General features: G+C 41.0%; 1 protein-coding gene across 1 annotated transcript; it reads right to left on the bottom strand.

Annotated features, from left to right (window-relative positions):
• Positions 1–2,412: 2,412 nt before the first annotated feature.
• On the bottom strand, positions 2,413–27,267 carry dnajc19 (DnaJ (Hsp40) homolog, subfamily C, member 19). Its single transcript, XM_078410213.1, has 6 exons — positions 26,978–27,267; positions 24,996–25,047; positions 10,012–10,085; positions 4,720–4,796; positions 3,401–3,471; positions 2,413–3,319 (listed from the first exon to the last, which is right to left on the bottom strand). Exons 1-6 carry the CDS (start codon positions 26,978–26,980, stop codon positions 3,249–3,251), a joined length of 348 nt encoding a protein of 115 aa, XP_078266339.1. The 5' UTR covers positions 26,981–27,267; the 3' UTR covers positions 2,413–3,248.
• Between the last annotated feature and the right edge of the window lie 552 nt (positions 27,268–27,819).

Genomic DNA, 27,819 nt, shown 5'->3' with positions numbered 1-27,819 from the left:
ATTAGGTAAAAGGTTTGAGAGTTCATGCTTATGCACATTCACAGCTTAAAGATGTAGTACACTACAGAACAGGAACTGGCCCTTTCTCCCACACTGTCTGTGCTGAACATATTGGCAAGATAAACTAATTTCCTCTGCCTGCACAGGATTCCCTGCATATCCATGTGCCATTCCCTGCATATCCATGTGCCTATCTAAAAGCCTCTTAGATGCCACTATCATATCTGTCTCTGCCACCACCCATGACAGCATGCTTTGGGCACCTACAACCATCTCTAAAAATTAAAACTTGCCTTGCATCTATCTTTTAAACTTTAAGCTATGTACTCTAGTCTTTCACATTTCCATTCTGTGGGGGGTGGGAGTTTCTGACTGTCGACCCTATCTGCACCTCAATTTCATATCTTCTATCAGGTCTCTCCTTGGTCTCCGTCCTTCCAGCAGAAAAAAAAACCAAGTTTGTCCAACCTCTCCTTATAGCTAATACCCTCTAATCCAGGCAGCCTTCTGGTAAACTACTGCTGTGTCATCTCCAAAGGCTCCACATTCTTCTACGTGTGATGGGGTTGACCAGAACTGCACCCAATACTCCAAATGCGGCCTAACCGATGCCCTGTTAAACTGCACTATTACTTCCTGACGTAAATGCCTCAATTGATGAAAGCAAGCATACCACGTGCCTTCTTTCCCACCTTGTACTTTATACTGCCACTTTCAGGGAGCTATGGACCTAGACTCCAAGTTGTTAAAGGTCTTGACATAAATGTTGTTAAAGGTCTTGACATTTACTTATACTTTCTCCTTCCATTTGACCTCCCAAAGTCCTTACACTTGCTTGGATTATGCTCCATCTGCCATTTCTTGGCTCATTTCTGTAGTTGAACTGCTGTATACTTCGACAGTCTTCACTATCCGTAACTACTCCAATTTTGGTTTCTGCAAACTTAAAAACCAACCCATCTACATCTAAGTCGTTTATATGTTTAATTGTACAGATTGTGTGTGTATATATATTATAACATGATATATATATATATATTATATATTATAACATGTGTATACACACACATACACATACATATACAACACCTGCAGAACTCTACTGGTCAGACCTTCAGCCAGATATCTGCCTGCTCTCTCATTGCTATTTTGTTTGTTTCCTCGCATAACAGTAAGAGAAACATTTTTAGATTTTATCGGTTATAAAGACTCTGGTGCATGTTGAGGTTGTGTAACCTTATTTATTATTAACCCATCATTTATGCTTGGACATCTGGTCCTGCATTCTACATCAGGTTAGACCTCCAGAATTTGTCAGGAAACAGGCCCTTCTGCCCACACTGGCCAACAAGTCTCATCTACACTAGTCCAACTTGCCTGCATTTGGCCCATATCCCTGTAAACCTGTCCTATCTATGTACCTGTCTAAATGTTTCTTAAGCGTTGTGATGGTAAGGTTTCTTAAGCGTTGCAAAGGTGAAGTCAATTGATTTCACGGGATTACAGGGATTGGGGAAGAACAAAAGTTCCTTTCTGATTTGTTGCAATTTTAAAAAAGTTTTAAATTGTGTACATGTTTCTTCATTTAAAATTGATTCCTTTTCAAATGCCTATTTTGCATTTGAAAACCTTAATAGGCAAAGCTGAGATTGATGTTATCCCAGGTGTGTGTGTGTGTATACATAGTATATGTGTATGTATAACTGTACTCTTGGCTCACATAAAATCATGCTTGCATGGGCATCATCCTGGCCAAATAAGGTTGGCTTTCCAGATCTGGCTGAACTAAATTCAGGTAAGTGACCAAAAAATCCAGGAATTCAATAGATATGCCCACCTGGTAAGCAAAAATAAATAAGTGATGAAACTGAGGGTGTTGTCATTCAAGAAAAACTAAACTTTAACATTAAGTCGGTTCTGCAAATCCTCAATTTTTTCACCTATCAGCCCCCATAGGAATTTATTAGGTTAATGATACAGAACACATTGAAAAAAACTATCTGTGGAGAAGGTAATAGTTAACGTTTTAGGTCCAAACTGGGATATGCTAGAGTTAAAATGGAGGAAGGACGGAAAGAACAAAAAAATATATGTGATCAAAGTGCAAGTTGAAGCAGGATGATAATGGAACAAATAAAGTTGTACCAGCATTTTGATATAAATGGTAGAAAGTTATCCCCAGACCATTAAAACAAACTTCAGATTGAGCAGCTACTGTATTAAAAAATAGTGCATGAAATGCTTTTTATCTGAAAGTGCACTTTCAGGGCAAGTTAAGAATTGGGTGAGTTTTCTTTGTATTGAGCTCCATTGAAAGAGTGTGGTGGCTGCAGTTGGAGGTCAAAGGTGACTGGGAGAACAAAGAATTAGAATAAAGAGCAGGGTCACCTTAGTGAATTTTAAACATGCAGTTTAATCCATCAATATGTTTTCAGCTTTAATGAATCTCAATGTTATTCTATCAGACACTAAACTAATTTGTCCTGAATCCAAGGCAAGTGTTCTCTTAAAAGTGGATATATTGTATTTACACATTTTTCAATCCTCCATTCTTCAACTTAGTAATACAATGCAGTCTCTGGGGGTTCAGTTTTATTTTTTACCCAATTTGACGATTGATAAATTCCTTGTTACATTCTTGATCAATGCACAATTTTACCATGTGTTGAGTAAACTATGAAACAAAGAATGCATTTCATATTTCTGCAAGTTTCTTTGCTAATTCATTGTATTCTTGGATGTTCCATCGGATGTTTAACTCTTTTAAAGATAATTGGACAGCACTTAATAATTTGACACCAATTTTGTGTCATTTCACTTTTTGGAGAGGCACATTGCATCAAAAAAGAGTTTGCCGTGGGGGACTCTTGCCTGTTACAACAATGAAATCGAAGAATACAAAACAAACAATCCTTTTTAGAAATTTGAAACTCTTGCATAATTAGTCACCTTTTCTGTACTTGTGCAAATGGGAAAATTATATTTTGGCCATATTAACAATTGATTAAATCATTTTACATAATAATTCTGTCAACTGTTGCTATTTTAAATGAAATAAGTGAATGTAACTAGAAAGAAGTTTTAACCTGCTAACACACAATATCACTTCACAATGATTTGTTAAAAAAACCCACTTAGCTTTGAATATCTGATGATTTATTGAGTGATTACATGTTTAATAAACCTTCAATACCAAACTAATTTATTTCATTTATGTAAAGGGATTGTAGTTTGCCATTTGGATAAGATTACTTTTTGTTCTGAGAATCCAAAAAATCTTTAGCTTCATTGATTTTGGATGCAAGGTAAGGAGATCCACCTGCCAAATAAATAATGATTCAGTACTTTAAAATACAATTAAAAGATGATAATTTGGTTGGTTTTCAAGGTATAATCTCACCTTTATCTGGGTGGTTAAGTACCATGATCCTCCTATGTGCCTCCCGGATCTTAATTTTGTGAGCTGTGGGGCTGTTAAGAAATTTTAAATCCTGTAAGGACTACAGCCTTTTTACTGTTTTGTCAGTAGCCACTTGACAATTTATTAATACGATGCAGAATTATCTAAATGTTGCTATTATATTAAATGCTCCACGTGAATTGTCAAAGTGTATATGAAAGCATTCAAGATGTTGTCATAGACGGTGAAGATGGTTATCAAAAGAATACAGCAGGACCTTGATCAACTAGACAAGTGGGCTGAAGAATGGCAAATGGAGTTTAATGCAAATAAGTGAGGTGTTGCATTTTGGGAAATCAATAAAGGGCAGGATCTTCACAATTAATGATATGGCACTGAGGAGTGCTATGGACTGGAGGGGTCTTGGAGTACAGGTACATAGCTCCCAGAAAGTGGCGCACAAGCAGAGAGGGTGGTAAAGAGGGTTTTGGTACATTGGCCTTCATCAATCGGTGTTGGGAATATTACGTTAACAGTTGTACGAGGTAGCATTAGGAGTATTGTGTTCAATCTTGGTCATCCAGCTACAGGAAGGATGTCATTCAGGTGGAAATAGTGCAGAGACTATTTACGAGGATGTTGCCAGGATTCGAGGGGCTGAGCTATAGGGAGAAGTTGGGCAGGCTAGGACTTTATACTTTGGAGCGCAGGATGCTGATGAGTGATCTTAGAGGTATATAAAGTCAATAGGGAAATAGATAGGTGAATGCACAGAGACTTACCCACAATAGGAGAATCAAGAACCAGAGGACATCGGTTTAAGGTGCGGGGAAATGTTTTAACTCAGAAGGTGGTGTTGAAATGAAACAAGGTGGCGGAGGAGGAGAGGTGAGGTAGGTACCATAACAGCATTTAAAAGGTGGACAAGTGCATGGATTTATTGTTTATTGGGATGGGATATGGGCCAAATGTGGACAGAAGGGACTGACTATGATGGGGAACCTTGGTTGGCATGCATGGGTTGAGCTGAGAGGCCTGTGTTTGTACTGTATGATTGAGACTGAACCCACATTGGTTAATATTTCTTTTTCTAAGGGCAGGTTGTGTTTGTGAAATAAGCACGAGCAACAAGTGGTTTTATTCAGCATACATCGTGACACTGCCCTGCAGGACTATATAATGAAAAACAACATGCGTGCCAAATGAATCCTGACCATATTTGTTTTGGGATAATTTCATGGTTATTTTGATAAATATTTATGACCATAATGCCACCTTGTGCAGGACATTTTATCATGAAATACGAAGTCTCGTCTTACCTCACTCCCAGGATCAGAGTAGCTTCTCTTTTTGTCATTTTGGCTTCAAATCCACCTCTGTAGTATCCACTGAAAGCCTGAAATCACATTTCTAAGCAGTGATTAAAAACTAAAACAGTTTTGCATATTGGGCAATGCTGACAAAACAATGCACCATTCTTTAATATAAATTTGGGAAGCAAAGTTAAAGGTCCTGTGCTACAATGAGTCAAAGCTCAAAAAGTACTTGAAAAATATTGTAGCATTAGACGTCACGCTCTTACAAAGCAGTTTTCCTTTTAAATAAAATGGTGCACATTGACTGGTCTGGGCCCAATAAGATTCTATTTTTTAAATATTGGTTGGGTGTGAGCAATAATGAAAAGGACACATTTATTTACCATCCCAGGTTTCCCAGATCCGACATAGGTACCATTTTCCCTTGAATAGCTGTAGTTCTTGTGCTCATACCTTTGAGAGGCACAGATAGAAAAGTGCCTTTGGCATAGTTATGGAGTGATTTAATGATACAAATAATGGTAAAATAAGTGGTTAAGATGAACGAGTAACAAAAGGGATGGCTGGAAGCGTTGCAAATAGGAGACAAATGAAATCAGAGGTTACCATTTGAGAAAAGAAAATAACCCGAATGCTCAGTGTGAGGGAAAGGGCTGGAATAACTTAGCCTACAATTCAGCTTTGTGTCCACAAGATTATGATATGCCTAATAGGAAGTTGAGGCGCTATTTCTATACTTCATTTGGAACCATGCAGAGGGTAGAATTGACATGGAATGAATAATTACAGGAAAATAGTACAAGCAAATCACGCAATCAGGATTTGATTTCACAATGTGGAGGGTAATGTGGTTTACCAAACCGAAAATGGTACAAGCAAAGTGCTGCATCACAAAAAGTATTTGGGTCCTTGGAAAGCAAGAAGACATGAAAGAGTAGGTTACAGCAGAAGGTACTATGAAAGTGGAGAGAGAATACTGGAGATGGAGAAGTGATCCAAAACGCCTTTGAGAGAGTAACCCCTTCACTGACCAGGTTGCTGAAGGTGTATGTGGAATGTACTGGTTGCAAATGTATTCCCGTCATAGAGTTCAGGAAAGGGATGAGTTGCGATTAGGCCAGATGAAGTAATAGCAGCGATGAAAATGGCATCAAAATTGTGGAGAATGAAGAAACATAATTATGATCAGAAAGGGAGGGTGGAAGGAAGAATTGAAATGAAACATGGACTATTTACATATAGCACAGACGAACATTGTTCAGGACCACAACTGAAGATAGACAAATTGCTGGAGTAACTCAGCAGGGCAGAAACCTTCAGACTCCACAGACTAAATACTGGAATCTCGAATGAAAATACTGCTGAAACAACTCGGTAGATCAAGCAGAATTTGTGGCGGCAAAGCGACAGTCAAGATCCTGCAACTGGACTGAGAATGTAGAGAGCAAAATAGCCAGTATAAATAACTGAAGGATGGAGACATGAGCTGCTGGGAAGATGGAACTGATAAAGGGTGGTGGGATGGGCAGTTGGAACCAGGTGGAGGAGGGGGAAAGTTTAGAGACAGGCTGTTGGAAATACAAGGAAAAAATTGAGCAGATGGAGCCAAGCGGGGTGAGAGCAGGGGAAGGTGGAGGCAGGCTGAAAGTTCACATGGAACCAGTGAAGAGAGGGATGAAAGGCAGGCAGAATTAGATGGGGGAGGGGCTGGATAAAGGGGAAGATATTGAGGTGAGGTGTGCGGGTAATGGGTAGATGGAAATGGGACAAGGAGAAAGAATCTAAACCTCGATGGAACGTGGAAAGAACACGGGTTGTGGCTTAACTGAAACTGGAAAACTCAATGCTCGTATTGTGTTGTGAACGGGTGTGGTACTTCTAGTTTGTTGTTAGACTCGCTGTGATAATGGTGAAGGTCGAGGTCAAACAGGTCCACGTGGGAATGGGAAAGGGACTTGAAGTAACATGCTACCAGAAGCTCAAGATGACCATTGCGGAAAGAGTACAGGTGCCCTGCAAATGGATGCCTAAGTCTATGCATAGTCTCCCCAATGTAGAGGAAGCTTCAGTGAGAACACTAAATACAGTAGATGAGGTTTGAGGAAATGCACATGAATCTCTGCCTCACCTGAAGGGCTGTTTAAGTTATCAGAAGGTAGTGTGGACAAGTGTTGCATCACCTAACGAACAGACCAAGGAGTCAGAGTGAGTGGACCCTGCAGAAAGTAGAATGGTGCGGGAGAGAGAAGAAGGGATGATGCGAGTGGTGCTTGGACTCGTATGTTCCCATAGGAATATAAGTACTCCCATTTACTTCTCTCCAAAATAAAGATGAAGTTGTTTGTTGCAAGCACATGTTCAGTAAGTTGAAAGATGGCAATGGTAGAAGGGTGGGGGATGGGGTAGGTTGGTACTCTATTCAAGGAACTGAAAAGGCCTTGGGTCAACCAAGTGTAGGATGATACAAGATGATATAAAATAATTGGATGGCTATGGTGAAAATAAACTTATTTGGCTCACAAATTTTGTCAACTTGTAGACTCACCCATTGTTTTCCCTTTGCCCAGAGCACTGCAAATTATTTTGCCTCATCTTAATCTAACACCCTTTTAAACATCAAGAATGTTCAAACCCAAGTGTATCAAAGGCATTTTAAAATCTGCTGGAGCATACATCTTGTCATGCTTTTATAGGGTATTGTAAATGAATAAAGATTATGTTTATGCTATCTATTTTCTTTTTAACATGATCAGCATCAGGTCAATGAAGATGAAGTAGAACCACTTGTATTTCCCTCCTGCCAGATCAGTCAATAGACAATAGGTGCAGGAGTAGGCCCTTCGAGCCTCCTGCCAGATCAGTCAATAGACAATAGGTGCAGGAGTAGGCCCTTCGAGCCAGCACCACCATTCAATGTGATCATGGCTGATCATTCACAATCAGTACCCCGTTCCTGCCTTCTCCCCATACCCCCTGACTCCGCTATCCTTAAGAGCTCTATCTAGCTCTCTCTTGAAAGCATCCAGAGAATTAGTCTCCACTGCCTTCTGAGGCAGAGAATTCCACAGATTTACAACTCTGACTGAAAAGGTTTTTCCTCATCTCCGTTCTAAATGGCCTACCCCTTATTCTTAAACTGTGGCCCCTGGTTCTGGACTCCCCCAACATTGGGAACATGTTTTCTGCCTCTAATGTGTCCAATCCCTTAATAATCTTAAATGTTTCAATAAGATCACCTCTCATCCTTCTAATTTCCAGCATATACAAGCCTAGTCGCTCCAGTCTTTCAACATACGACAGTCCCGCCATTCCGGGAATTAACCTAGTGAACCTATGCTGCACGCCCTCAACAGCAAGAATATCCTTCCTCAAATTTGGAGACCAAAACTGCACACAGTACTCCAGGTGTGGTCTCACTAGGGCCTTGTACAACTGCAGAAGGACCTCTTTGCTCCTATACTCAACTCCTCTTCTCATAAAGGCCAACATGCCATTAGCTTTCTTCACTGCCTGCTGTACCTGAATGCTAACCTTAAGTGACTGATGAACAAGGACACCCAGATCTCTTTGTACTTCCCCATTTCTTAACTTGACACCATTCAATAATAATCTGCCTTCCAGTGGTTGTGTGGCTGAGGAGCTGGATTCAGGTTGCAGTCTCTATGGAGGTGTGAGTTCTAATCCCATCACAGCCATTGTGTGCAGATTTATTGAGCTAGATAGAGCTCTTAAGGATAGCGGAGTCAGGGGGTATGGGGAGAAAGCAGGAACGGGGTACTGATTGAGAATGATCAGCCATGATCACATTGAATGGCGGTGCTGGCTCGAAGGGCCGAATGGCCTACTCCTGCACCTATTGTCTATTGTTCTTTCCACCAAAGTGGATAACCTCACATTTATCCACAAACTGCATCTGCCATGCACCTGCCCACTCACACAACCTGTCCAAGTCACACTGCATCCTCATAGCATCCATCGCACAGTTCACACTGCCACCCAGCTTTGTGTCATCCGCAACTTTGCTAATGTTGCTTTTAATCCCTTCATCTAAGTCATTAATGTATATTGTAAATAGCTGCGGTCCCAGCACCGAGCCTTGCGGTACCCCACTAGTCACTGCCTGCCATTCTGAAAGGGACCCGTTAATCCCTACTCTTTGTTTCCTGTCTGCCAACTAATTTTCTATCATGTCAGCACCCTACCCCCAATACCATATGCTCTAATCTTGCCCACTAATCTCCTATGTGGGATCTTATCAAAGGCTTTCTGAAAGTCTAGGAGCACTACATTCACTGGCTCTCCCTTGTCCATTTTCCTAGTTACATCTTCAAAAAATTCCAAAAGATTATTCAAGCATGATTTCCCCTTCGTAAATCCATGCTTACTCGTAACGATCCTGTTACCGCTATCCAAATGTTCTGCAATTTCTTCTTTTATAATTGACTCCAGCATCTTCCCCACCACTGATGTCAGGCTAACTGGTCTATAATTTCCCGTTTTCTCTCTCCCTCCTTTCTTAAAAAGTGGGATAACATTAGCTACCCTCCAATCCACAGGAACTGATCCTGAATCTATAGAACATTGGAAAATGATCACCAATGCATCCACGATTTCTAGAGCCACTTCTTTAAGTACCCTGGGATGCAGGCTATCAGGCCCTGGGGATTTATCAGCCTTCAGTCCCATGTCTACCCAACACTATTTCCTACCTAATGTGAATTTCCTTCAGTTCCTCTGTCACCTTAGGACCTCTGTCCACTAGTACATCTGGGAGATTGTTGGTGTCTTCCTTAGTGAAGACAGATCCAAAGTACCTGTTCAACTTGTCTGCCATTTCCTTGTTCCCCATAATAAATTCACCTCCTTCTGTCATCAAGGGACAGAAAGTTATTTGTCTTAACTTTTTTTTTCCTCTTCACGTACCCTAAAGAAGCTTTTACTATCCTCCTTTATATTCTTGGCTAGCTTACCTTCGTACCTCATCTTTTCTCCCCGTATTGCCTTTTTAGTAATCTTCTGTTACTCTTTAAAAGAGTCCTACTTGTGGATTTTGGGAACTGCAAAGAAACAGGCTCTACATGGTTTGGAAACTCCGATCTGATGTACTGTGGTCCACTGGTAGCTACAACGGTGGTGTCAAGGAGCCAAATTTACATCCGTTGATTACAGATGAGTATATCCAGACAGGGTTTGGTATGATTAAAACTTTATTGGTGTGAAGACATGCTTCAGACTTTGAATTTAACCACAGTTTAACCAAACAATATAAAAACTAAACAATATAAAAAAACTAACCGACTTTGGCAGGTTCTGAATGGTTTTTTTCAAAGCAGGTTCGACATGCTTCATGGCTTGAACAACATACCGGCCTAAAAGGGCAAAACAAAAACCCAGTCTGCATAAAAATGAGTGATTTAATATTCAGATAATTAACTTTGATTTATTTTTAAAAAAAACGAATTCAGTTTATTGAGAGATGACGGACTGACATTCCTTCCAGAGCTGTTGAATGCGGACAGACAAAATGTGAATTGTTAAATTAATTTTAATGGTGATGTAAAACACTAATAGAATATTTTTTTGGAAAGTGAATGTTACTGGCAGGGCTATTTTTTTGTAGAACCATAGAAAATTTATGAAAATAGAAGACTATTCAGCCCATTGAAAAACAGCCTATCCCAATTTCCCAGCCTCTGGTTTCCTCCTCTACCACCCGTTCATTCAGTTTATTGTCACGTGTACCGAGGTACAGTGAGTTCCACACCCTATGACCCTCTGGGTGAGGAAGAAAATTATTTGTCGTCTTTCATCCTTCTATCAATTCTTTAAATTGAGTCAAGTGTTTTATTGTCATGTGTCCCAGATAGAACAATGAAATTCTTACTTGCAACAGCACAACAGAATATGTAAACATAGCACACTGTACATAGTCCATAAACATAGTACATTGATGGTATCATAGTTTGACCCCCAAAGGAAATAGTTGTTTCTTTAATAGTCTTTCTAGCACTCTTACAATTTTGTCCACCTCAAGTCTCTTCTAAAAGGAAATTATCATGAATCACAAATCTGCAATGCTGGCGAAATCCTTAAGCCTCCTTTGCACTTTCTCCAGTTCTAACTCATCATTTCCTGCCTTGTGCGGACCCAAATTGCATACAGTACTTGGGCAGTGATAATAACTAGTGTTTAGTTTGACCTTAACAGTCCCTACTCTTGCATTCAATATACTCAAAATAGAAGAAAATCCTGTGTCTTTCTGGTCACCTTTTGGTCTCTGCACCTCAATATTCTGCTGTCTGCTACGTATTCCGTTTGGCTTGTTGCACCTTCCCACATCCTTCACCTCACACCTTTGTGGATTAAATTGTACTTGCAGTTTACTGCCCAATTGATTATCTAAACTTTCACACCAACCAGATTTCCTCCTCTTAAACCACGATGCCAAATTCAGCAATTTCAGCTCCACTCTATCTGCAGACCTCCCAACATTTGATTTTACAAATTCAGAATTTTGATGTCCAAAATTCAGAATTTTACATTAAAATTCATAACATGGCACGTAATGCAACTTTTCAGCAAAAAAAGTATGCACGCCAAATGCGCGTACGCGTTGTGCTACATTCATGTATGAAAAACAACTAATATTTCCAACAGTCAATAGTTCTTGGACTACATGTACAATGTCATGCCTATCATGAGTATATTCTAGTATTTATAGAAAGGTTATTGAACAGAAATACTTTTTACAACACAAAAAAATCGTTTTGTTTTCTCTATTTTGTTTTTTCCTTACACAAAATGTATGACTAAGTTATGAAGAGTTAAATTTAAAACTGCACATACCTAATTTCATTGAAGACATACTTGCTCCAGTGGTCTTTAACAGCTAATCACAACAGTCCATGTCCTCCCCAACCCCCACCCCACTATCCTCCCCGCCACTCCCACTCTACCCCCACTCCCGACTCCCCCCTACTCCCCTCCCCCCTTTCCCCCCACTCCCACCCTCCCCATCCCACCTTTTGCCCCCTCCCATCCTCCCCCACCCCCCTCTGACCACTGCCTGTTTGAACTGATACTGGATTCTGATCTGTCATGTCCTGTTCCACCAGTTCATCATCTCGATTCTGGTTTCACATTTCTCAGTCTTGTGCGTTCTTGGCTCCTCAATTTGGTAGTCTTTAGTCTGATCCCCCACAGTCTCAACTTCAGTTGCAGTGTCCCTGGACTATCACAACGGTGATACTTTTTCACATACAATGTGTTTCTATCATATTTGACTCCGACTGGCGATTGGACCATCACCGTATTCCCTTGTCTGAACACCACTGTGAATAGTTGTGGAAAGAAATGTGCGTCCATTTTGCTTGGTCTTTCTCTCCCCACAAGCACCTCATCTCCTGGCATCACACCTGATGGTTTGGCACCTCATCTCCTGTCTGCATAGAGCTTTGATGGCCGTTTCTTTTCTGCATCATGATCTCTCACTTCTTAATCATTTACCATGTCACTAACCCATGGTATCTTGGTCCAGATTTTCCTTCCAAACAACAATTCTGCGGGACTCTTCCCTGTTGGGGTGCTGTGTGATGGAGCTCTATATGCTGCTACATATGATAAGAGCAGCTCCTTCCAATCTTTGCCTTCTGCTTGGGCAATTCTCATCCTCTTCTCTGGAGATTGGTTCTGATGTTCCACTTCTCCATTAGCTTTCAACCACTTTGGTGTTACTTTGTGTTGGTACACACCTATGTTCTTCAGTCTGAAGAAGGGTCTCGACCCGAAACGTCACCCATTCCTTCTCTCCTGAGATGCTGCCTGACCTGCTGAGTTACTCCAGCATTTTGTGAATAAATATGTTCTTCATGTAGTCAGCAAACTTCTGAGAAATGAACTGAGGCCCATTTACTGAATATAATGCCACTGGTAGACCGTGTCTTGCGAAGATTTCTCTCAAAACTGCTACAGTCTTTTCCGATTTTGTAGTCTTCATTATGGCATACTCATATCTACTGTAGTAGTCAATCACAACTAGTATTGACTCTGCAGATGGAAGTGGGCCTAGAAAATCTATAGTAACATGTTCCCATGGACCTGCCGGTAACAATATGCTTCGTATTGGCTCAGGTGGATTGGGTCGGCTTACCATCGGTCATCCATGGCATAACCTCACATGTCGCTCCACATCTTTGTCCATCCCTGGCCACCATACTTTTGTCTGAAGATTTTGTTTAGTTCCAACAACTCCTAAATCACCTTCGTGAGCCAACTCACTCATCCTTGATCTCAGCTTTGTTGGCACTACAATCCTGTTTCCTCTCAACACACACCTTCCAATTGTGCACAGTTCATCTCTGATAGCTGCATATGTCCTGTGTGGACATTCCTCCCAGTCACCTCTTTGGATCCTCTATCTAACATCTTGTAGTTCTGGATCTTTGTCCGACTCTTCTTCTATTTCCCTTGGTCCCATGTCCACACAAAGCCTTCTCTTTTATTGGTTTTGGTACTGCTACAACTGGACTGACCCATGGTGTCAATTCTTCAACAGATTCACTGATATCCTGTTCAATTTGCTCCTGGATCTTAGCTTTCACCCTTTCTCTTGCAGAATGGAGTTCTCTTATTTTTGTGCTACAGGCTTAATATTTGTAGGAAAGAACTGCAGATAGAAACATAGAAAATAGGTGCAGGAATAGGCCATTCAGCCCTTCGTGCCAGCACCGCCATTCAATATGATCATGGCTGATCATCCAAAGTCAGTACCCCGTTCCTGCTTTTTTCCCCATATCCCTTGATTCTTTTAACCCTAAAGATGCTGGTTTAAATCGAACATAAACGCAAAATGCTGGAGTAACTCAGTGGGACAGGCAGCATCTCTGGAGAGGAATGGGTGACCCTATCAGATCCTTCAGAACCAGTCTGAAGAAGGGTCTCGACCTGAATCGTCACCCATTCCTTCTCTCCAGAGATGCTGTCGGTCCAGTTAAGTTACTCCAGCATTTTGTGTCTATCTTAAGTTTGATATTTGGGTCTCTCTTCAGTTTGACTTGACGATCACGCAATTTTCCAATGCCTTCAAATACTGGATTGAACTTCTCTTTCAAAATCGCAAAGGCCTTCAATGAGTTCACATTTATCCTCAATGTGAAGCACACCTAATGCTTGAGCAGAAGATAGACACAAAAAGCTGGATTAACTCAGCGTGACAGGCAGCATCTATGGATAGAAGGAATAGGTGACGTTTCGGGTGGAGATCCTTCTTGCTTGCCTCTTGCTTGAGCAGTCTCTCTACTCATGAATGGCTCTCCTTTCTCCTCGATGACCACAAATTCAGCCATAGTGTGCTTAACACCAGCTTGGACCTCTGCCTTGAAATATCCAACCGTCAGGAGTGGTTTTAATGATGAACAAGGATACAATTTCTTCTCACAAAAAGTCCAAAATTCCCACATATATAATGCTCCGTCATCTTCAACTTTCGAATGACCCTTGCCATGTCAATGTCTCTTGCGAGGGCCAGTAAATGTCATCTTGTTAACTTGGTTTCCTCCATCCAATCTCATGGTCTGAAACTGGGTTTCTACAGCTTCATATGAACAGGCAATTTTCAGTGTTTCCCCTAATGTTAGCGTGTCACCTTTCTCCAATATCTTTCGTCTTAAGTCATTTGATTTGCAACTTTGTACAACCTGATCCCTGATCCAATTCTTCAACTCAGTTCCATAGTTGCAGCCCTCAGAAACTTGACATAATCTTGTGACAAACTGAGCAATGCTTCCCCCCTCTCCCTGTGTCGTTTGCCAGAGTACATGTCGTTGAAATGTAGCATTTCTTTACACCACATAATGCTTCTTCAAAGCAGCAACAGCCATCGCATAGTGTGCTTTTCCTCCAGTCTCTGGAAGTGTTTTGAAAGTCTCCCGAACTGAAGCTCCAGCACTGTACAATAGCAATGCTCTCCGTCGTGTGACCTGCATCGGCGTTGCTCCTTCAACAAGCAGACTTAAGCTATCTGCGTCGGAGTCAAATTCCTCCAACCATGGCTCAAACTTCGCACTCACAACATTCGCCTACCCATTCGGGTTGAATGGACTCAAACTTCTAATTCCAGCTGCTTCGTTAAGAGCCATATCTGCTTCAAAGGTTGAACTAAACAATTACTAGTTCATCCTCGTCACCAATGTCAGATCCTCACCTGGATCCGAATGTAATAAACACACTTCAAGGGCACTGAACTTAAACGCTTTGGTTTATTCATCCGCCATTCCTTTACATCCCGGCAACATGTGTCCTTTGACCTTTTTGACTCATAGTAACATGTGATACATTTAAATACAATGTCAGTTACCATGACGGTGGGTTGCCATCTTCTTGAACTATTGTAATTGGTCTCCTTAAGGTATCGTCACAATACTGTCGGGTAGGAAGCTCCAGGTTTTCAGACCCATTAATAAGGGAGTAACAACATATATTTCCAAGGCACGATGGTATGCATCTTGGAGGGGTGTAAATAGTATCCCTTTGCATTTGCTGCTTTTGATTGTGGAGGTTGTTGGTTAAAAATTGCCTTAAGCAATAACTGCAGTCTATTTTATACATGGTACACACTGCAAACAGGGTGCTACGGTCATTTCAACTGTTACCGAAGTTGCTCTCATTCAAGCTATTGGAAAGATTGCTGCAATATTAATAACTTGTTCTTTTAGGGAATCAGCGGATGAGTTACTTGCGACAATATCTACCTTCTGACCACTTCTTTTTTTTAAAAAAATTTTGAAAAGCATATGTACAAATAGAAATTAAAAAACACATTTGTTACAGAGTTCTTACATAGCTTCAATTTTTAAATTTTTGAAGAGAGAAAGTAAAAATAAATTAAAAAAAACTATAAACTTGGGGAGAGAGAATAAGAGGGTTAAAAAAAAAAAAAAGGATCTAACTATAAAAATTAAAGGGAGTAGATCCGGGAGACAATAACCACAGTTGTACATCCAACCCCTAACTCAAGTTTCAACTTTTAATTTACAATTTTTATTTTAGTCCTGTGCCAAACCCATTTACTTTTCTAAAAATTCAATAAATGGAGACCATATTTTTAAAAATAACTCAGGTTTGTCGATTAAGGCAAATCTTATTTTTTCCAAATGCAGGGTCTCTGTCATTTCCGTAGTCCACATTTTAATTGTGGGGGTTATTGTTTTTTTCCAAAATTTAAGTATTCATTTTTTCGCAGTTATTAGACTGTAATCAAGAAAATGTACCTGACTTGCTGTAAAATTTGTAGTATGTCCTGATAATCCTAATATAATTAATTTTGGATCCATATCTAATTTTTTGTTAATAACTTTAGAAACTATTTTTAAAATCTCCAACCAGAAGTTTTGCATTTTTATACAAGTTACGAAAATATGAGTTAAATTAGCTTCTTGAAATTGACATTTATCACAAATAGGAGAGATACTAGGAAAAATCCTATTTAATTTCGTCTTCGAATAATGTAATCTATGTATTATTTTAAATTGTATTAAGGAATGTCTAGTATTTAATGAACATTGATGTATATGTTGTAAACTTTCATCCCATATATCTTGCATTATAAGTTGATTCAATTCGTCCTCCCATGCTCGTCTATAAGATTCTGATGACGGAATGTCAGTGTCAAGGAGAGTATTATAAATAAAGGATATTAATTTATTTGAATTATAATGTCGATTCAGGCATACATCAAGTGTTTCTGGCCCTCTAAATTTATATTCTTGGATGTGTGATTTTACATAATCTCTAAGTTGTAAATATCTACAATAATTATTAACATGTAATCCGTACTTCTGCTGTAAATCCTGAAAAGAAAGAAAAGTTCCCTTATGATAAAGATCTCCCACCCTTCTAATTCCATAACTTTTCCATTGAGCAAATCCTCTATCTAAGACAGACGGTTTAAAAGAAGGGTTATTCGCAATAGGAAGGAAAACAGATAATTTACTCAATTTTAACGTAAGCTTTAATTGTTTCCAGGTACGGATAACACTGTGTATAATGGGATTACCTCCATATGTTTTTTTATTTAAATTTATTGGAGCTAAGAGGATCGCACCAATATCAAATGGTAAACAATCCTCTTTCTCCATCTTTAACCAATCCGGTTGTTGATCAGAATCATCCAACCAGCAGGTTATATTTTTAATATTAACCGCCCAATAATAAAATAAAAAGTTAGGTAAAGCAATTCCTCCATTAATTTTAGACTTACATAGATGTCTTTTATTTATTCTATGATGCTTATAGTCCCAAATAAAATTAGTAACAATTGAATCAATTTAAAAAAAAAACTTTTTTGGAAGATAAATCGGAATTGCTTGAAATAAGTATAGTAGCTGTGGAAGAAAGATCATCTTTATAGCATTACTACGACCAACTAATGATATAGGAAGTGTTTTCCAAAATTGGATATTTCTGTGTAATTTAGTGAGTAAAGGAGGAAAATTTAATTTAAATAAAGAAGTATATTTCCTAGTCACGTAAATTCCAAGATATTTAAACTTTTCATAGGCAATTTTAAAAGGAAATTGTTGAAGTATGGCCGGATTATGCTCTATTATAGGCATAATTTCACTTTTGTACCAGTTAATTCTATAACCTGAAAATGAACCAAATTGAGTTATGAGATTTAATAAATTCGGAATGCTAATTTCTGGCTTTGTAATATATATTAATACATCATCCGCATATAAAGAAATTTTATTGGTTGTATGTTTAGTGTTATAGCCATGAATATCTGAATTTGATCTAATACTCTCAGCAAGTGGTTCTATAATAAGGGCAAATAGAAGCGGTGATAGTGGACATCCTTGTCTACAACCCCTAGATAAATGAAATTTGGATGACAGCATTTGATTAGTTAATATTCTAGCTGTTGGGGATGTATATAAAAGTTTCACCCATGAACAAAAAATTTCACCTTCTGACCACTTCTTGTACAGATTCCAATCAATTAATGATGCCCAGGGTGTTGATGATAGTCAGTGATAATAACTGCCTTGCAGTTACTTAGCAAAAGTTATCAGCTTATGCCCGATTGTTGTCAGGTCTTACTGTGTCCATTGATTACTACCTTTTCTGACGAGTTGTGAATGAATCTGAACATTGGAAAATCGAGTAAACATCCTCACTTCTGACAGTGATGAAGAGAATGGATTGAAGCAGCTACAAGTAGTTGTCATCGGACGCTGCCCTGAGATACCCCATGCAATGACATCTTTGGGCAGGAATGATTTATTTCCAACAGTAACAATTATATGTATTTTTGCTAGGTATAATTCATATTATTGAAGTGTTTTCACTTTGATGACCAATGAGTTTTACCCATGCTCATTAGTGTCACATTTGGCCAAATATTGTCGTGCTATCAAGGACAGTCACTTTCGCCTTTCACATCTGGAATTTTGGTCCATGTTCCATCAGTGCCAATGAGTGAGATTAGATTGATTGGATTTGTCCTGCTCTGTGACCAAGAAATAACTGGCCAATTTTCAACAGAAGTCTGAAGAACACTCTCGACCCGAAACGTACCCATTCCTTCTCTCCAGGGATGCTGCCTGTCCCGCTGAGTTACTCGAGCATTTTGTGTCTACCTTCAATTTTCCTCATTATCAGCCAAATGCCAGTATTGTAGTGGAATAATTTGCTAGTTTTGGCATGCGTCTTCAGTACTACAATTTGGATATTATCTGGTCTCATAACTGTTGCAATATCAAGTTGCTACATGGAATGAATAGACTTGACTGTAAACTGGCTTCTGGAATGGTGGGGATTTCTAGAAGCCACTTATATATGGTATTAGATAGCAACTTTCAGAGGTTGATCGGGGGAAGTGGTTTACAAGTAAAGGGATGTCTAGTGAGTGGGAAGCTTTTCAAATTGAGATAGTGAGAGTTCAGAGCCACCATGTTTCTGTTGAATGGCAAAGGCTGGCAGGAATAGGGAATCCTGGATGAAAAGAGATACTGAACTTAAGGAACTGGTTAAGGAAAATGAGGTATATATCAGGTATAGGCAGTTGGGATTAGGTAAAACCCTTGAAGAGGATGCGGGAAGTAAGAGTATACTTTAGAAGGAAATTAGAAGGGGACATGAGATGGTTTTGGCAGATAAGGTAAAGGAGAATCTAAAGAGATTCTACAAGGATATTAAGGGCAAAAGAATATCTGGGTAGACAATAGGGGCCTTTAAAGATCAACGAGGTTATCAATGTGTGCAGATGGGCATGATGCTAAGAGTATTTTTCATTTGTATATAACTTGCAGAAATATGTGGATGCTGGGGAACTCGGAAGTTAATAATAATGTCTTGAAGAGAGTCCACGTTACAGAAGGGCTGCTGCTGGAGGTTTTCAAATGCATTAACATAGCTAAATCTCTAGAACCCCCAACAAGTGCAGATATGGCAAAGACCTGATGGACTGAATGATCCCCAGTGTCACAAGGGAATATGGGAAAAGGCTGTCACCACTATGCATCTTTCAGAATCTTTGGATTACTCCATGGCAAGTTAACATTCAGCATGTACAAAAAGACTACTGCCTTACAACTGTGTTCAAAGACACCTAAGCAATATATAGAGCCTGGAATCCAGTTGGCTCAATGGTTCCGGCCTGCCGACAGACAGGGAGAGGCGATGATCGACGGGGTCAATAGCCCGGGGGGTGCAGGTAAGGATCAGCAGTGGCGTAAGCATCAGTGGGCTCTGCCTGGAATACGGTGAAGGTCAGTAGGCCCTGCACGCGGTTGGGGAGGTTGTGAGGGCTAGCGGTGACATTGACAGGTCCGGCCCGGCTTGAAAGCAACTGGGAAGGTGGTGAAGGTTGAAGATGGTAGGCCTGGCCCTAGCGTGGCCAGGAATGTGGTAAGGGACTGCAGCAGCTTCACTGGCCCTGGCCTGAGAGTCTGAAGAAGGGCCCCGATCTGAAACATCACCTATCCATGCTCTCCAGAGATACTGCCTGACCCACTCAGTTACTCCAACATTTTGTGTATACTTTTTGTAAACCGGCATCTCTAATTCCTTATTTCTTTATTCTATACTCAATATCCTGACTGATGAAGGCAAATGTACTGAAAGCATTGGCCACCCTATCTACCACTTTCAGGGAACTATGTACCTCCACTCCTAGATCCCTCTGTGCCACAACACTCCCCAGGACCCTGCCATCCCATCTTATCCCTCAGAATACTCCCCAGTAACTAGCCCACGACAGATGTTAGGCTCCATGGTCTATAGTTCACGGGTTTTTTCTTTCAGCCCTCTGGCACCTCAACTGTGTCTAATAATAATTGGTATATCTCAGCCAGGGCTCCTGCAATTTCTTATCTAATGTAAGAAGCGTCTTCGGATGTATCCCTCAGGCCTGGGAGATTTATCTACCTTCATATACTTTCGGACGTCTAGTACCCTCTCAACCATAATATGGACTGTCCCAAGATCTCATCTCCAAGGTAAAACAAGAGAAATACTCATGGAAGACCTTGCCCATCTCCTGTGGCTTCTCACAGAGATGACTGCTTTGGTTTCCAAGGGGCCCCATTCACTCTCTAGTTCCCCTCTCTTTGCATTTTCCTTAATATTACCTGCCAGGGCTATTTCTTGTCCATTTTTTGCCCCCCCTCCCGTCCCCCGTTTTCCTTGTTAGGTATGCTCAGTTCCTGAAACTCTTCCAGGGATACACTTGATCCCAGTTACATACACTTGTCTCCTTTTCCTCACCAGAGCCTTAATTTCTCTCTAATGGGAATTACCAAGGAAACCTTCCTGAACACACTTGACATATTCCACCCTATCTAAGCTCTTGGCACTATGGTAGTCCCAGTACATAGTGGGGAAGTTAAAATATGACAAGTCAAATAGTCTTCGAGCTGTGCCATCAAGATAATCATCCCTTTTTATTTCTGGCCTCCACCCATATTGCCTCACTGGACAAAACCTCAGTAATGTCAACTCAGACTACTGCCATGATGTTCTCAATCAATAATGCAAGTCTCCATCTCTATCTTGCCTACAGTACCTGTACCTTAGGGTTCCTCCCTATAGCCATCCATAATGGCTATAATTTCCCAGTTGCATGTACCTATTCAAACCCTGAGTTCATTTTCCTTATCTCTTTAATCCGTCTTTCCTCACTCCCTGCCGTACTCCTGCCTGTCCCGTCTACTGAATTTGCTGTCATTGATCTCTGCATTGACTACCAGACTCTCACCTACCTCACCACTGCATTGAATCTCGTTACCCAGTTAATTTAATTTAAACCCTCCCAAGAAGCATTTGCAAACGTGTCCACCAAGCTATTGGTCCCCCTCCAGTTCAAGTGCACTCTGGCCCTTTTGTACACGTTATCACTGCCCCAGAAGTAATCCCAAAGGTCCAAAAATCTGAATCTGTGTCCTTCACCAACTCCTCCGCTGCTCATTCACCCATCCTATTTTGTAATCCTGCCTCACTGGCACGTGGCACTGGGAGCAATCCAGAGATTACTACTCTAGGGGTTCTGCTTTTTAGCCTTTTACCCAATTCATTCTGCAGCATCTCATTCTGTTTCCTATCCATGTCATTTGTGCCAATGTGCAACAATGACCTCAGGTTGCTCAACATCCTCTTGCGACTGTTCTGCAGCCATTTGGAGACATCTTGTACCCTGGCACCAGGGAGGCAACATACGCCCATTCTGAAGGCCCATTTGTGGAAGCAAAACCTCCTGTCGGACCACCTGAACTACTGAGTCTCCTTTCACTATAGCCCTGCCTGACTTCACCCTTATCTGCTGCATGTCAGAGCCAGGCCTGATGCCACAGACCTCACTCAGAGCCATTAAACCTTGTCAAACCAAAAAAAGGAACATCGATGGCAAAAAAAGGGATTTTTAGTGATAAAATGGAATTTTCCAATTTAACAAAACTTACAACCTCGCGCAATACAGGATGCACTTTCAATGCATGAAATTGTGATGTCCAGTGCTCAAGCTGTTATCTCCATCGTTTATCTACATGAAATAGTCCACAATGGTTCAATCCAACAAAGTACATGGATCTAGTGTTTCATTTTCGGTCCTCAAACTAAGTCCACAGAGGTTCTAATGTATGTTTGTCCACTCATATTCAGTCCTTGCTAGAGCTTTCTGTTATAAGCAGTGGTTGCCTGTTTGCACTTCTCCAGAAGCCTTTCACTGAACTTCACTTCATGACAGATGACAACTGTTTTTTTTAGCACAGCTATACACTTTCAGTGTGAGGAAATCTGATAGTGTTTGTGTGCTAAGACTTGGGCAAAATTCAGTGGAGTTTTCCCTTGTTAAAACTGGCAATTTTAAAACAATGCCTTTGGTCAACAGAGTGATAATATTAATTTTCAGCAATGCAGTTGAACTTATTTTATTTCTTGGTGGTTAATGAAGTCGCGCAACCTTAAAATGACAACGATTAGAGAACTCGTCCGTCGGAAGTACACTACCGCTAAATAAGAAAACGGGTTTGATGGAAGGATTGAGCTAAACTGTTTCAGCAGTCACACAACCTGGAGTCAGTGTGGCCTTTAGTGCAGGATGCACGGCTGCCTCAATAGACAATAGGTGCAGGAGTAGGCCATTCAGCCCTTCGAGCCAGCACCGCCATTCAATGCGATCATGGCTGATCACTCTCAATCAGTACCCCGTTCCTGCCTTCTCCCCATACCCCCTCACTCCGCTATCCTTAAGAGCTCTATCCAGCTCTCTCTTGAAAGCATCCAACGAACTGGCCTCCACTGCCTTCTGAGGCAGAGAATTCCACACCTTCACCACTCTCTGACTGAAAAAGTTCTTCCTCATCTCCGTTCTAAATGGCCTACCCCTTATTCTTAAACTGTGGCCCCTTGTTCTGGACTCCCCCAACATTGGGAACATGTTTCCTGCCTCTAATGTGTCCAATCCCCTAATTATCTTATATGTTTCAATAAGATCCCCCCTCATCCTTCTAAATTCCAGTGTATACAAGCCTAATTGCTCCAGCCTTTCAACATACGACAGCCTCAAAACATACCAGTGAGTAGTCATCAAAAGGGCTGGCGAAAGGGGGAATCTATCTGGGCCTGACCTGCAAAGCAGTTGGTCCCAGGCAGGAGAGTGGCTGCAAAGGCTCACCCCCCCCCCCATCTTCTTTCCCCTCCTTTCTTATCCTTTTCCCTTCCTACCTACCTCTGCACGTTGCTGGCAAACTGCGCTCTCTGGAAGTCGGCTGCCAGACACCAGATTTCAGCCCAGTCTGCAGCCCTGGCGAGCCGCCCTTCAGGCTGCTGTTGATGGAGGTTGCAGGAATCTCTGCCTACTCCCTTTACCCTTCCTGATGGTCACCCATCTACTTTCTGCTTGTACCTTAGGTGTGACTACCTCACATTTACTCTTACCTATGCTACTCTCATTCTCCCAAACAATCCCAAGGTCATCCAGCTGCAACCCCAGTCCCCTGTCTCGGTCAGTGAAGTGCTGCAGCTGTACATACAGGTGTAGTCCTCAGGAACACTGGAAGTTTCCCCGACTTCCCACATCCAGCCCATACCAATGCCCTAACTGCACTTAGACTAAAGAAGAAAGACAAAACAAGGAAATTACATTGTCTTGCTTTCTCGCAATGCTCTGCCTTCTCACCTAAGCCCTATGAAGCTAAAGCCTCAGCAGTTGGCCTCAAACACAGTCTTTGCACTTCAACACACATCCTCTCCTGACATGGTTGACTCTGAATGGCCGCTCTGCTCGTGCCTGCTTTCCCTTTATTTACCACTAAGGACAGTCACTCCCAGACAGTTATGGCTGCTTTTTAAATTTACACTGTTTTTTAAATGTGTGTTCAAATTGTAAGCCTTTTTGCCATGGCATGAGGTTATTGCATCATGTTGATTTGTATTAATAATACAAATCTATTTTTTGTATTTAAAAATCAAAACCTCTTGTCAGCCCATTTCAATTTTTACTGGCCAACTTATTCAGCTTCTGAGATTGTATGCCCCTTTCATCCTTGTGATCTGCACTAGAAACCACACAAGAAATCTTACTGTAAACTGCATTGTCAACTGGTTGGTAGAGCTGATTCATTTGTATAAGGGAATTGGATAAAAGGTTTAACCAACCTTTTACAGGCCTGTGGAAAAAGCAGTAAACTGGGACTATCTTAGATAATAGACAACAGGTGCAGGCCATTCGGCCCTTCGGGCCAGCACCCCATTCACCGTGATCAAAGCTGATAATGCACAATCAGTACCCCGTTCCTGCCTTCTCCCCATATCGCCTGACTCTGCTATCATTAAGAGCTCTATCTAACTCTCTCTTGAAAGCATCCAGAGAATTGGCCTCCACTGCCTTCTGAGGCAGAGAATTCCACAGCTTCACAACTCTGAGTGAAAAAGTTCTTCCTCATCCCCGTTCTAAATGGCCTACCCCTTATTCTTAAACTGTGGCCCCTGGTTCGGGACTCCCCCAACATCGGGAACATGTTTCCTGCCTCTAGCGTGTCCAATCCCTTAATAATCTTATATATTTTAATAAGATCCCCTCTCATCCTTCTAAATTCCAGAGTATACAAGCCCAGTCACTCTAGTCTTTCAGCGTACGACAGTCCCGCCATTCCGGGAATTAACCTCGTGAACCTACGCTGCACTCCTTCAATAGCAAGAATTTCCTTCCTCAAGTTTGGAGACCAAAACTGCACACAATACTGCCGGTGTGGTCTCACTAGGGCCCTGTACAACTGCAGGAGGACCTCTTTGCTCCTATACTCAACTCCCCTTAATATGAAGGCCAACATTCCATTGGCTTTCTTCACTGCCTTTCTTCATCTTGTGAATTTTACCAATAATCTTCCACAATCACAATATCAATCCGTGCTGTATCATCCCATGTATTTTCCTACACTCACTGTAGTTTTATTGTTGCGGAATCTTTTTACTGCCCTCTACCTTATGTATGTTTGATCCAGCTCAAAGTGGGAAATCCTGAAGTTATATAGTCGAGACACAATCTTTAACCCAAATAAGGAAATACAATTTATTCTATGATTTTTTATGCCAATTTTAACTCTCCGTAACATGTTAATTCATGCCACAACATGATTGTAATGAACAATTATACAGAATCAAATGTGTAAGTGTAGGAAAATGTATTTCTTCATTATTTTTGTCATGGAAAAATCAACATCCACACTTTCAATCATGCCAGTTAGAATAAAACTGATAAATAACATACTAGTTTCAATACAAACCTGCAAATGCTGCAGCCGCAACTGTCAGGCCAACTGCTACCATTGTGCTTGCCTAGAAACAGAATAAGAGCTTCATTACACATCTTTTAAACAAGTGTGGCTTTCGATTACCAGTGCTCAGGACAAATCACAGCAGTTATCGCACAGAAACGTCTTACAAATGTCTCCTAATGAAGCACTTTGCAGCCAACAGAAACCGCACAAAACCAGCTTATCATCCGCTATAACAACCAGTTTTGTCGCAGTTGCAATGCCAAACCTGCCTCTATGGAGGCTGCATCTCTTTTTCCAGAACGTGATGCACAAAGTAAACTCACATTTAAGGAAGCATTCAGGCTTCCCAAGGAAACATTCAGGCTTCCAAAATTGTTTCCGAAACAGCTCCACTGATGGAAACAATACTTAATAGTTCTCAACAATACAATACAATATCCTTTATTGTCATTGTACAAGTACAACGAGATTTTGATTGTCGCTTCCATATCGATGCTATCAAATCAAATATTTAAATAAGTCACGGCGAACATGTGAACAACAAGGAGGGGGGCGGGGGGGAAAGGAAAAAGAAAAAGGGGGAACAAAGTAAAGTGCAAAAAAAGGTTCATCCAGGTGGTCAGTTGTGCCAGATGTCAACAATCAATTAGTGTTTACAAATGTTAGTAAGAATATGTTTAACTTGATATTATCCTAAGTGTGTCAGTGCAGTATTGAAGGAAGAACAACAATTAGCAACATTAATTGACACTTTGAACGTTGTTTGAAAATAGTGTTGAAATTGTACAAAAGGTTAAATAAAATTCAATTGATCCAAAGCAGAGCATCGAGAGCTGATTGTATGGACAGTCTATAATTGCTGTGAAATATACTCTTATGTTGCAAATATATTTTAAGAATTTACAAGCTGTGATCAATTAATATTTAATAAACACAGAATATCATATCATCATCATATATATACAGCCGGAAACAGGCCTTTTCGGCCCTCCAAGTCCGTGCCGCCCAGCGATCCCCGTACATTAACACTATCCTACACCCACTAGGGACAATTTTTACATTTACCCAGCCAATTAACCTACATACCTGTAGTTATGGATAAGTATAAGAAAATAACTGCAGATGCTGGTACAAATCGAAGGTATTTATTTCACAAAATGCTGGAGTAACTCCAGCAGGTCAGGCAGCATCTCAGGAAAGAAGGAATGGGTGACGTTTCGGGTCAGGACCCTTCTTCAGACTGATTCAGAGAGTTATGGATGTAGTCCATCCAGCCCATCAAACGGACTCTCCACCATTGCCTCCTTCTACACTTCACACAGCTTCAGGAAAGGAGTAACATAATTAGAAACCTTTCCCATCCTGGTCATTCCTTCTTATCCTCACTCCCATCAGGCAAAATATATAGAAAGTACACATCACCAGACTCGGGGGCAGCTTCTTCCCTTCTGTTATCAGGCTTCTGAATGGTCCTTCAATCTGCTGGGATAGTCTGATTCTCCTCTACCTTATTGTGGATATTTGACCTAGTCACTGGAACTTCTGTGCTACAATGCTGAGAACTATATTCTGCACTCTATCTTTCTCTTCGCTCTACCTATTGTATTTGAGTTTGGGTGATTGTATTAATATTATCTGATCCTATTGGATATTAAGCAAAACAAAACTTTTCACTGTATATCGGCACATTTGACAATAATAAACCTAAATCTGAAGGGCAACAATCAAGCATTTGTGGCATTTGACAGGAATCCTTGGTGCGAGCCAGCTGACACGTGCTCCTCTAAATACCAAGACGGCCAAAAGCACAATAATCGTGTATAATGCTGGCAAACGGTTCTGAAGCATAAATGAGCACGTTCTCGGCAGCTGAGAGTTTACAATGCACTTCACTAAACAAAAATAACGTTGTTATTTAGAACTATATTACACAGAACAATAATGTATATTGTACAGAACTAATGTTTATACGGGATTCAGTCACTTACCATATTTAACTAAAGGCAGGTTATCTTCAATTAAAAAGAACATAGACAGTACGGTGGCATCTCCCCCGATGCCCCTCAGCAGTGCTGATCAAAGCTACAACAGAGTTAAGCAACCTGCCACCTGAAGTCAGGGATTTGCCGTGCAGCAAATTGCTGTCGCGAAACCCGTTGTGACGGCCGGGGGAACTGGCCGTCCCCCTTTGTCTCTCGCTTGGTGATTGGTTGGCTCCTCGTTTGCCCTTCGTCTCCTGCTCAGTAATTAGTCAGATCCTCCGAGGCGGCTGTTGAGCGGCCGTTCTCCTTTGTCTCTCGATCGGTGATTGGTCGGCTCCTTCGAGGCGGCCGCTTTGTCTCTCGCTCGCTGATTGGTCGGTCGGTCGGCTCCTCCAAGGCGGCCGTGCACGAGAGTCCCGCCTCGCGCGCTCGAGCCGTTGGGCGTCGACTCATGAAGAGGGTAGAGCGAAGCTAATTTACTATAGCACTTTAAACCAGCACTGTAGTTCCTCCCTATACAGAGTAAAGCTGAGTTACCAGAGCATTTTAAACCAGCACCTGCAGTTCCTTCCTACACAAAGTAAAGCTGAGTTACTAGAGCATTTTAAACCAGCACTACACAGAGTTCCTTCCTACACAGAGTAAAGCTGGCGGCGGTAGCTTGTCCCGGTAAGGAATCAAAACCGTAGGTGGCGTTTATGTGGAGTTTTTTGGGAAACAATATTAAACGTTTCAACTTCAGAGGTAACAAACATGTCGAGTTTATTGTCAAATGCACAAGTACGACGAGGTACAGGTACATTAGTGTCTACCTTCGAGGCACAGGTACAAACAGTCTGAAGAAGGGA

The sequence above is a fragment of the Rhinoraja longicauda genome, chromosome 13 (genome assembly GCF_053455715.1).
Source record: "Rhinoraja longicauda isolate Sanriku21f chromosome 13, sRhiLon1.1, whole genome shotgun sequence".
In the NCBI taxonomy this organism is placed as follows: Eukaryota; Metazoa; Chordata; class Chondrichthyes; order Rajiformes; family Arhynchobatidae; genus Rhinoraja; species Rhinoraja longicauda.
The sequence above is the reverse complement of the archived record's forward strand: the minus strand, read 5'-3'. Positions and strand labels throughout refer to the sequence as shown.

What these genes read in the sequence shown, in the direction of transcription:
- dnajc19 (XM_078410213.1), bottom strand. An exon ending in TGCGGCTGCAGCATTTGCAG is followed by an intron (nt 10,086 to 24,995) that starts GTTTGTATTGAA and finishes TTGCCCTTTTAG; the next exon opens with GCCGGTATGTTGTTCAAGCC. An exon ending in TTCAGAACCTGCCAAAGTCG is followed by an intron (nt 4,797 to 10,011) that starts GTTAGTTTTTTT and finishes ATGTGATTTCAG; the next exon opens with GCTTTCAGTGGATACTACAG.